This window comes from Malaya genurostris, chromosome 1 (genome assembly GCF_030247185.1).
Source record: "Malaya genurostris strain Urasoe2022 chromosome 1, Malgen_1.1, whole genome shotgun sequence".
NCBI classification, from domain to species: domain Eukaryota; kingdom Metazoa; phylum Arthropoda; class Insecta; order Diptera; family Culicidae; genus Malaya; species Malaya genurostris.
The window spans coordinates 674,175-686,385 of NC_080570.1; the positions used below are offsets into that span (position 1 = coordinate 674,175).

Sequence of the window (12,211 nt, forward strand, 5' to 3'; positions counted from 1 at the left end):
AAAAGATTCTCTTCTGCATTCAAATGCAGTCTCTGCCGCACCACTAACCAGACCTGGCAGAGGTGGTAAGATTGCATCTTCTTTTTCGAAATGTTTTCAAGTGTGCGCGAGGTCGTAAAATAGAAGATGCGGCACAATCGCTCTCCGCAAAGGTGTCTTGCAGCTCAAGATCCGCAAGCTGTGGTTTCCAAGAAGCAGAGAGAGAAAAAAATCCAGTTCTTTCATTTCATTTGGAATTCAAATCTTCCGACAAACACAGACACTAGCGAATCCCTGTCGGATGCTGCGTCAGATTCTTCCCCATCACAATCAGCATAAATTTCCCTCGCATATTTCTCCGGCCGAAACCAGAAAAGAAGATCAAACTGTAGAGTGAGAAGGTGCCATATGTTGGCCTTCCCTGAATAAGGAGAGCATTTGTTCCATTCATTCCATTATCGAATTAGGAGCATTGCTTTTCGCCCTTCTTGGATGCCCCAGCCCCTTGAGTAGAGGCATAACAGCATAAATCAGTGCATATGTCAAAGCAAGAAAAAAGCTACAATGTTGGTGTGCGAAACGAGTTTTCATCTTTTGTTCGCGCCGTCAACCAACTGCTGCTGCGTCAGAAAAACAGTATCAAGCCTGTGGCCATGGGCAAGAAAATCAGGCCATTATGGTAACTCGAGAGAGTAAACGAAGAAAAAAACATGGCGGCAAAACGACCTTTTCTTGATCGTATATCGTCTGGACGGGAACTTGCTTCCAGGTAGGCTATGTTCTAATCTCTAAGATAGGGAATTGGGATCATTCTTTCGTTTACTTAATGCTGGTTTTCGTATGTTACGTACTTTGTCGGTTGCGTATCGCTTGAAAGAACATGTCTTATGAACTAAACAAAAAATTAATAATTTCACTTACCGGCAAAATCTCCACACACTACTCGATCGAAAGGGTTGCTCATCCAATCTGAAGAGAAAGATAAACACTTTAGATTAAATTGATTCCAATGAAATCTATAATTATAAAGTAACAGTATTATGCTAAAGCCACTCCTTCTTTTTTCTATATTTTAGTGATCTATTACGAACACAGAAACACAACTACTAAATTTGCATTTCCGTCACAGTTGCTGCAAAGGCATGGGTCATCGAACAATAAAAATGACAAACAGAGAATAACACAACGAACTGACCATGAAAGTATCAATATATCACCTCCCTCTCTTATCCTTCGTACTTGTTTCGTTTGGTGCCGTACGCAAATCTGTTGAGAGTGATTTATTCTTCCAACTAATACATCCATAAGCTTTCAAAGTGCACCTAATCCACAAATCTGAGAAAATTTCTCCCCACCAGTTCGAATAAAAATTCCAGATCAACCCACTTCTGTTACGCACTTAAGTGGATTAAAGCTCTCTACGATCCAACTTCTGCTCTCCGCTTTGTCTTCGCCAAACCATTATCGTCATTGGCAATCGCCTTAATCATTGCAATAACGATCAACGAAAGAAATAAGTTCGTTTTCAATTTAATTTTTTTCTCTCTCTTGTTTTTGAACGAATTCGATTCGTACATCGGACCAAAACCATATTCCAGTGCCGTACGGAAAGGGAGAAGCCACAAAAGAGGGAGTAACAAGAAAAGGAAGACAAAATTATCCATAAAAATTCAAGTTGTTTCAATCAGCCAAATGAGCTCGAGGCCGCATTCTCTGCTTGTAATTTTGAAACATTTACGATATGCTATAGTGAAACGCAGATTAGAATCCCTGGATTATACGAATGGTAGCCAAACGTGAGCTTGGGAATCATCTTTTCTTTTAACTAAACTGCAGTTGAGGTACCTTGATTTATGTTTCGTATTTTAGTTTGGGTAAGTAGGCTTTAGATGTAAATTTATCATCTCTAAAAAGTGCAAAAGTTATTTCGCTTCTCACCACATGGTCAATTTATGCAGTATCTGTTCACTAGGAAAAAATTACGTCAATAATAAATCAGCTAGTATTGTCTTATGCAAATCCATAACCCATAAAACACACCATAACTTAATGTGTCACTACATATCTGATTGGAAGTATTAAAATATTTAGTTTCAGCAACAAAAAAACTAAACCGCATTTCCCAGGTTCTTCTTCATCATAATGATAATGTGACATACCAATGAACAAAAGCAACACAACAATAGTGGGTAACGCTTTCTTAAAATGCATCATACGAAAACTAAGCCAATGCAAACAACAACAAACCTTGATCAAAAACGAACTAGATACCAATCAGTACCATTTCAGAAAAAAATATTATTGGTGCAAGTGAGAAAGATTATGTTACTGTAAAATTAATCGCCACTCTCTCCTATCAACCGTGAAAATCTGAGTGAAAACCAGAATCATTCAACTGGTCCTAGCCATTCGAAGAAAATAGTATCAGTTTTGTTAAACACCCGAGGGATTAATTTATTCGATACTTTTAAGGATAAAAAATCGATGTTAATGAATCAAATATGGCATTTTCTACCGGAGATGGGTATCAAATCGATAGAAACAAAGAAACAGCACCGTTTTGTAAAATTTTCGTTTGTGAAATTTTCGAAATAGAAAAAAAAATTTTGAGGCCAAAAGTCTTAGAATTGCATAAAAAGTCGAGATTTAGTGTCATCTCGAAAAAAAATTTTTTTTAAATCGTCTCAGAAAATCGATCTAAATCTCGACGTTTCATGCAATTCTAAGACGTTTGACGTCAAAAAAAAAATGTTCGATTTTGGAAATTTCATGTACTTCCCCTTATGGTGCTTTTTAAAGATCGAAAATTTTAAAACTTTAACCGCTTGGCAGCACCCCTTACCCATGTCCGATTTAGATCAAATTTAGCATGAGGACTTTTTTCGAGGTGCTTAAACTTTTGAACGCTACGAAATTAGAGGTGATCCCACAGGATGGACACTCTTATATACATCAGAGCAGTAAAAAACAACGTGTGTTGTCGGTAACGTCACTTATACCATTATATCTCCGGACCCAAAAGTCACAGCCATTTGATCTTCGAACTTGATCAATGGCCCTACAGTAGCTTTCAAACGAGCCTAAGTTTGTTTAAATCGGTTCAGCCATCTCTGAGAAAATTGAACGGTAAAAATATCTTCGAAAAGTGCACACGCATACACATACACACACAGACATTTTCCGATCTCATCGAACTGAGTCGAATGGTATATAACACTATGGGTCTCCGAGGCTCCGTTCGAAAGTCGGTTTTTCCAGCAATTCTAATACCTTTCTATAGAGAAAGGCAAAAAGAAAAGCCATGACATTACATTCCTTTTGGAAAAGAATCATTGCATGGCTATCCTTTTGACACTAAGAATCATTCGGGACTCGAACATATGACAACTGGTTTGTAATACTAGCACACTATGCATTGAACTGCCAACAAAACGCCAGCCGAGTTATGTCTCTGATATCACCCATCCGTTTTTATAGGTCATTGAATTTTTTAAATCTCATCTCTGAGGTCTATGTTGCATAAATATTCTGAGTAGAAGGGACTACCCTTCTACGTAAAAGTAGTTTTACCTAGATTTCATCTTAATAAAATCGAATCAGTCTTCGGTTGGAAATTTTTAAATAAAGAAAATTAGTTATTTCCTACGTTTAAAAAAGATGGACTACTCATAATAGTTAAAACTGGGGCCTTATAAATGAATGTCTACTCTTATCTGTCCAAAACAGTGCAGTTGAAAAACTAACTCGATCACTATCACTAAATTATGACTTTGTTCCAAAGCATATTCGTTTACAACATAGCCATTTAAATCTGAACACTTACCGCAGCTTTCCAAGTAAGCAACAAAAATCGTATTTTTTTGAATATTTAAAGTTCGATGTGAATCAGATTTTGATGAATTACATTGTTTTTATCGTTAGTTAACAATTGTTCTTTGACAAAAACATTTTTTCATCACATTCGACGAACTCGAAATACCGATGGCAAACATTGGATACACCTAAGCATCCATGCTGGGTAAAATTTTTTGCTTTGCACCTTAACCCATTCTACTTCATGGTGCGTTACGCAACCCTAGCACGGGTAACAGAGAAAGAGAGAGAGGCGGCAAAACAAGGGATGACAAACCCACGCAGCTGGTGTCTCTAACTTGAAGGGTTGGAATTTTGAAAGGCTTATACTTTGATTTTCGGGCCCTGACTCCTGGTGGGCGCTTTCTAATTTTGTGAGCGTTGACTAGTTAAGTCTGCGATGAGTGCTGCTGACCTTGTGGAAGAGAAAGTTAAGTTGCTGTAAACGATTCAATGTCATGTGTTGACGAACATGATTACTAAAGGTCTGCTGATTTCATAATCACTTTTTTTTAATTACTACTTGCGTGACACTGTGTTCAAAATGATCTAATGAGATTATTTTAGATAACCAAACGTATCAAAACTGAGGCTCGACTTGATTTGTTTTTTGAAGGCTACTCGAATTCTATGTTAAAATCTAGATAACACACATTCGTGCGAACAACTGCGGAATAAAATGAGAAGCATATTTCTTCGATACATGTTAAACATTGCTTTCAAAAAAAGAAACAATTGCTTAAGTTGTTTGTATAAAACTTTACACCAAACTATAGCGTGCAAGATTCAACTCAAAACAAGAAATCATCAGCAGAACATGCTCCGAGATAAACTTCATGTAGCTTACATTACAAACCACTTGTGGTAATTCGAATACTGCCCGCGTAAGTATTGTTTGTATAATAATGTGTATAATGCGGCATACCATTTTGGAAGAAATGAGAGCCTCGATCAGTAACATGACCTAGCTACCATTATTTTCTGGTTGTGCTCCAGTGATCAGAACATTTATGCAAATGGTAGAAATTCGAGCCGATAATGTTTATAAACATCATGTTCTATGACTTGGCTGACTAAATGCCTGAATAATGTTGTGTAGACGGACGTTTGAATAAAGGATTTTGATATATTTCTATTTATTTTCACCCGTATTCACAAGTTTATTGCGATCACTTCCGGTAATTTTTAAAATACATTTCCATTATTGTCATCCGATGTTTGCTTAACCGATAGGTGTTTTAAGAGATCTGCGAAGAACTGAAGTTTTCAAAACTGAGGATTACCGCAAAAAAATACATAACTCCATGAAAGAGGATTTCTTGTTTGTATGGGCGATAGAACTGGTGGTCAAAGCACCACAATCCATAGTCGACCATTAGCTACCATTAAATTAATTATTATTGCGCTCAACCAGCCGTTAGTCAGTTCCATTGTAAGCACAATTATAGCAAAATTAACGCGATAAGTATAACGTGCTGTTTGTCGAATTTTTGCTAGCCGCTAAATCATGGGATTTGAAAATTCGGATCGATCACAGCACGAAAAACACGCGCTGCTATCAACAATCGCCAATCTGCCATTAATTTTCGTATAAAAACAACTTCGCTTTGCTTTGAGTTGTGTCTCTTTTAAAAACGCCGAGAGGATATTCACATTTGTTCGTTGGTAGACTGGCGAGCGCATGAAAATCTGCACCATTTTAAATGCTTGCAAATGGCCTCTTAAAACAGTCGTTCAATATTTTGAATGGCCTCATTCTAACCAACTTGAATGCGTTATTAAAATGTGTCACTGTTGGCCCCACGCGTGAGCTGCTGTGAATTTGGTCATTGCTGAAGTCCTACCGTATCATACTTTTGGCGACGTTAATTTGGTGGTAAGCTAATTTATACCAATTGTACTACAGAATGGAAAAGTCAGTTCGGTGGGACGATTATCAATCGCACTAACAACAAGCTTCTGACTATATTCAACCACGTCACGAGTAAACCAAATGTGCACTCATTCATCGGCAGACGTGTGATGAAGCCCATTCGATTTTATCGTTCAATAAAATAGTCTACTTTTATGTGCCCATTCGAAACATTTCTACGACTCATTAAAATGATAAATATTATAATTTAGCCTGCCTGAGTTCTTTCATCACTACAAATTGACATTGAGTAATGGGTATTTTGCCGCGTACGTGGGTCATTTGTGGGACCCACAGTAACGCGAGTGATTTAAACTAAATATGGTGGTGCACAGATAATTATGCACGATTTCCCAAAACAAAAATCAACCTTGCGATCCTGCCAGAACGGTCACGAATACATTTTTTAAGTTACATCATTGCAGTCGCTAAAGGGAAACTGAATAATAAATGCGGTTAAGAATTGGATACAGTGAAGACCATTTGAATAAACACGTAGCCTTTTGGCACCCTATTGATGCAAATAACCCAGATAGCCATATCAACCCCATAAATGTGATAGTAGGCCGCATCATCTGCCTCTATCCTATCTCTTAGGTTGCGGTATTTGAAATAGCGTTTGGCTCATTCATACCGTCAGTATTGTAGGGGTGATTTCTCTCAACCATTTGGTTGCTATGGCAGCTTGCAACTAAAATCAATACCAACAGTGCTCCTACGCTTCGCACAGAATCAAATGGCTCCTTTGTTCTCGACGCTTCCCTTGGCAGTTTCGCTGGACGGGGAAGAGAAATTAATGAAAGTTTAAATAAATGGCTCCAGCTTTCCTTTAATTTCAGAGAAAGCAAAAAGGTTCAATTCCCTGCTTCACTGCCGTTTAGCCATCTTCATCTTGTTTCTTAATATTAGATAGGTTCCGCGTGCTGAGAATCCTTTTTCCATCAAGAACTGTTAAGCGTTGCTGAAATTAAAATCAAAATCACCATAAATATGGGAATTAAAGTTCTATTCGGGCTGCTGTTGTAGTGAGGTAAAATTTTGGAAATAAATTTGAATAAATTAGGCTTAACTTTCAATCTTTCTGGCACGGTGCCTCCTCTGGTAACTGCCTAAAAATGTACCAATTTTAGATTCTGCAAAGGAAGGGGACAGAAGATACCATACACTTGGGGTAAACCGTTTGTCGTGGATACGTGAATAGAATAAAACATGATCAAAGGTACCAAGAGCGCATGTAATATTCAACACATCCCTCTCGAAGCAGCATACACATGATATGATAATGTAACCACCCCTGCGTTCAATGGCGAGGGCGAAGCTCTCACTTTGCAGTCGTTATCACCCTATCAGGAGTAAAAACGGCCTCACCCTGCGACATACACGGCGTCGTCGATGAAGAAAAATTAGAAATGCGCATAATTTATTACTCCGACAAACCTTTTCTCTCTGTAAGCGCACAATTCACCATTTTGTATAACAATGCAGTTTAATTTTTTAATGCCAATTTCCATGTTAGAGACCAAACACCTTACAGCAATTGATGTTAGAAATTGAAGAGGTTTTTTCTTCGAAACAATAAACTAAGATCAAAATGCAAAACACTAACCTGTGCTGGCAAATTTCTGTAACGCGGACTGGGATGCTGCAGCCGAAACAAACAGGGGGCAATTTGCATGTATGGGAAGAGATAAAAATGTCGTTTAGAATAAATATACTTTTTTGAAAGATTATTTAGAACTACTGATCGACAACCGAAAACGGACCAATGGGCTATGATAAGTAAAATTATGATACTAATACTACAAAATTTGTGGAAGCAATCTACTGGGATAAATCGAGAGAAAATCAAAAATAAGAAATCATTGGAACACAAAAGTTCACAGCTAGAATCAAATAGATTCCGAATCATTCGACGAACTATTTTATTTCACGAGTTGATAAAGCAAAAAAAAAACTTGAGCTATACTATTCAGTAAATTTAAAAAAGAATGATTAGGACAACTTTTTCACCAAATAGCAGGAATACTCCTCAATTGATCAATGATAACGTTCAGTAAAAGTTTCTGTTGAGATAATAATTGAAATAAAAAAGCGAGATTTTTATTGTTTTTATAAACCGCATCACAATTATGTTCAAACTGTTCAAAACACTATGAATTTTGAACAGTTTTACTTCATTACCCCAGGGATTTTTAGATTGTTTGAAAGCGCTACATGACAAATGATATTTCTTTCATATTTAAAAAGGGTGCTCTGCATTTTAATATCAATTAGAATTTATGCTACTAATCAAAATGAGAATTTTAGATAAACTGTTGTTCAGTTAACCAATTTATAAAACCAAGCCATTGATAAATGTTTAGTACAAAACCGAGTAAACGCAAAGTTTTATCAAATTTGCTTGCATTTTGACATTATTCTTGCATAAATAAAACGCATAGGAAAACGTAGAAACAGTCATGAAAGTGTATTCGTTAAAAATACTTCTAAATATGTTGGTGTGAAAGTCAAAGTCTTGGCATTACATTCCTTTCGTGCAATTTGGCCTTTCTATTTCAACAGACTTCGCAGCCGATTCTTAGTGTACAGTATCATTGCATGGCTGGTACTATGGATCCTACTGACACTAAGAATCCTTCCAGGCAGGGGCTCGAAATGTTTTGGTGTGAATCAGAGGTATTTATTATGATTTCGATAATACTTTCTCGTGCCTTACGAGAAAGTAAAGTTATTTGAGAACTTTCGCTACACGAACAATTTTGACACAAGTGAGTGCATTTTGCAAGTTTGAGACAAAAAAAGCTTAACTGAGCCCAGCCATGGCTGATTTGGAACGTCCTAAAAACGATTAGTTTATCCGATATTATATATTTTATATACATAATAGAGTGTGTTTTTTTGGGAATCAAAGATAAGTTATATTTCGGAGCAGGTCAAAAAGGTTTAAATTCAATGTTTCCCAACATCAGACCAACCGAAATATTTTCTTCTGATTGTAAAAATTTTTATTTAATTCATCTTCATACGAAAATTTCATATTAATTCTACTTCATACGAAAAAAAAACTTTTGGAAAAAAAAACTAAGAAAATCCAGTCTTGATCCAACTAGTGAGCTAGTGGTGCCTTTCGTATTTCATTGCAACAATAGAACTTGAAAGAATAGAACACAGGCAGGCTGCGTAAACTATATCGACTTATCCAGCATACGGATACGGAAACTGGAATAGCTGAAGTTAGTTCGCTTGGGCTTCAACTTTAAAGATCTAAAATTGGACCAGCTCCGAACCAACTTTTGAAGATTTTCCTTATACATTTAACCGTTGCTTACGGAATCAAAACATCCCAATGGAAGCAGACAATCAAACAATGATTATCTTACATATCTCCATTTTTCAAATTATTTTGAAAGAACAAATGAGCGTTTTCTTTCAAATATACAGTCTTGTTCATTGAAAAATCAATGCATTCCAATTTAATTTTACATCACATATGGTTTTAAATCAGATTTTCGATTTAACTGATGTCTACACAGATAAAAATGTTAACATCTCTTTTCATGCACATGTTTGGAGCAGGAAGTTGAATATAAACTGACTCCTCAGATCTTTACTTTTCAACACACTTCAAAAGCAAAACCAAGCGTAAATTAAAATATGTTGTATAATTCATTGAAAAATCAAGGCACTCTTATTTACTTTTACATTGAAGAATGTTTTTAATCAAATTTTTGATTTAATTGATGTTTATTTCAAACTATCATTGAATTACATGTCGTGTAAATTTCATTATTTGTTTCTGTGTATTTCATAGTACTATTTATTTGTGAATCCTAAATATGATTTGAACACTATAAGCACTATATTGCATAATATTGAACTATTACACATAATTGAAGAAATCGCTCGCCATGGAACAAAAACAATTGGAGTATTTCTAATAAAATCACATGTTAAAAATCGTATTAATTTACGTCTTCTGAAATCATACAGTTTGTTCAAAACATGTATGTGATTTTACGCAACTGCGTGATTCACTACGTATATTCGCCACAAATATGAGGTACACCGATAAAAATAGTTTGTGAATTTACATCTATTTTCTTGCATACATTTGGAACAGGCACTTGAACATAAAGTTACTATACAATATAGTTTCAATATAGTTTAATCGCAAAAGTAAGCGTTAATTGATAAAAAGAAAGTTCAATGCAATCCAATTTAATTTTGTATCGATGATGGTTTACAATCAAACTTTCGATTCAACCCATGTCTATTCCATGTTCTTATTGATTTACATACCGTGTAAATTTCATTATTTTTTTCTGTGTATTCTTGTAAAATGAAATCATTTTTGGGACTTATGATTGTATGAAGTGCGCCATAAGTAATAATAACATAAGCTTCGTTCATAAGTTTCAAAATCGTACATCGTACTCTTTCTCTCTCTTTCTCTGATAAACTTGCATAACTTTGGAATAGTAGACTTTGCAACCGATTCCTAAAACACAAAACAGTCCACGGATCTGCTAATTTCACATCTTATTTGCACATCTTATTTGCAATGATTCTGCAAGGTTTAAAATTCAATCCAAAAAAAACGATTGCGATTGCGACTTGAGCCGAAAAACATTCTAACATAAAAACACACGTTAATCGACTCACAAACAGAAGCACACTTCTGCCTGGTAGGTGCAGTTATATTTGCTAACCCAGTGAAAATACAGTCGAAAGCTGCCAAATTTTTTTCGACGAGGAAAAAAGTTTTTACGAATGGAATATTTCGTCATTTAACAGAGAAAGAAGTCATTCTTGTATAATGTAGTCAAAAGTCATTGTTAAAATCAGTTCTTTAACTGCATAAAACTGACACCAGGCATTCATTCGGCTCGAGATCTGAATATACAAAAACCGGCTTATGAGACCAGCTTGGCGCAATTTTTTTTGCAACTAAAACAAACAACAATATCCTGAATATTTCATCTGCTACTTCTCCTTACAGAGGATGCTATCAATAATACTTATCATGTTATGACGAATAACTCGGATATATTATATAAAGGTAAACAAACATTGGTAATATTCGTACCCAGAAAGCATCTACTTTCTTGTTCCCGTAATTAATTAAAATCGCAAAAATTAGATATAAAATTTGAAGCAAGAGATTAAATAAAAATTTATATAATATTTCTTCACATTTGGTCAAATTAGGCTGAATATTAAGTCTTGATGTGAACCTACTATAGTAAGACTTCTAACTTAAATTTGACACCAATAAGCATTTTTTATCGAATTTTTAGCTACAATAATTAGTTATTCACACACAATTAATAAGTATTAATGATTCATATGTCATGTAAGTTTTATCCATTTTGCCTTTCTCTGTAGAAAGGCAATAGAATGGCTGGAAAACCGACTTTCGAATAGAACCTCGGAGAGCCATAGCGTTATATACCATTCGACCCAACTAGACGAGATAGGAAAATGTCTGTGTACGTTTGCAACTTTCAAAGATTTATAGCTGCTTAACCTACTCGAAGATGGTTGAACCGAGTTTAACAAGTGACAGTAATTTGATTATCGAATTCAATCTAATTGCTGTCACTTCTGACTCCGGTATAAGTGACGAAACCGACGAAACGCATTATTTATCAACCGCTAAATTTCTCAGAAATTGCTTAACCGATTTTAACAAATTTAGGCTCTGAATCAAGTTTGAGTACCAATTGTCTGTCACATCGATCGTATAAGTGACATAACCGACAAAACACGTTGATTTTTTTACCGCTCAATTTTCTCAGAGATGTCTGAACCGATTTTCACAATCCGAAATTCGTTCGAATGGTACTATTTGGCCATTGTTTAAAGTTTGAAGATAAATTCGCTTCCGGAGAAATAATTGTATAAATGACGTAACCGACAAACTGTGTCATTTTTTTATTCATTTATTTATATTCTTTTTCAGGAAGTTACCAATGATCAAATTCGAACGTATGCTTTGGTTTGATATTTTTGTTTTGGAGAATGTTGTTGGATATCCGATGTAAGCGCTCAAACCCACTTTTGTGAACAAACCGATTTAATCTGAATGAATTTTTGACTGGAATTATCAGCCCAAATTCGCGTCAGAAATAATGTTAATGAAAAAAAAATTTCTAATCTGACTGTTTCAATGACAACGGAAATCACAACACTAGATAGATTAAAAAAGGTTTTTTCCTGCGTAATTTGGCAAAATGCCTGAAAAATTTAAGAATATGAACGATTTCTGAGTATAATTATTACTAGTCCATTTGACCATACAGTTGAGTTCTGTAAAATCGAAACTTAATCCTACACTTTATTTTAAAGATGCCTTGAATGTTCTAATTTAAAAGGAATAAATGACATGCACATCAATGGCAATACTGAGTGAACACCTCTTAAATCGAATATTTGATTTGAAACCATGTCAACGTACAATTGAGTTGG

The 12,211-nt window shown here is 35.4% G+C and overlaps 2 protein-coding genes across 9 annotated transcripts in view; both read right to left on the minus strand.

Moving 5' to 3' along the window:
* The window catches only part of LOC131428861 (homeotic protein ultrabithorax-like), a 349,128-nt gene that overhangs the window by 208,586 nt on the left and 128,331 nt on the right, over positions 1–12,211 (minus strand). The window lies entirely within an intron of this gene.
* Positions 1–12,211, minus strand: part of LOC131428834 (homeobox protein abdominal-A homolog) — a 32,368-nt gene that overhangs the window by 15,860 nt on the left and 4,297 nt on the right. For 4 of the 7 annotated variants that reach the window (XM_058592880.1, XM_058592891.1, XM_058592904.1 and 1 more), the window contains exons 4-5: positions 7,350–7,385; positions 901–948 (exon numbers count right to left, since the gene is read on the minus strand). In XM_058592880.1, coding sequence (XP_058448863.1) covers positions 901–948; positions 7,350–7,385 — 84 coding nt within the window. The remainder of the gene's footprint in view (positions 1–900; positions 949–7,349; positions 7,386–12,211) is intronic. The other 3 variants (XM_058592895.1, XM_058592901.1, XM_058592911.1) reach the window with 1 other exon arrangement.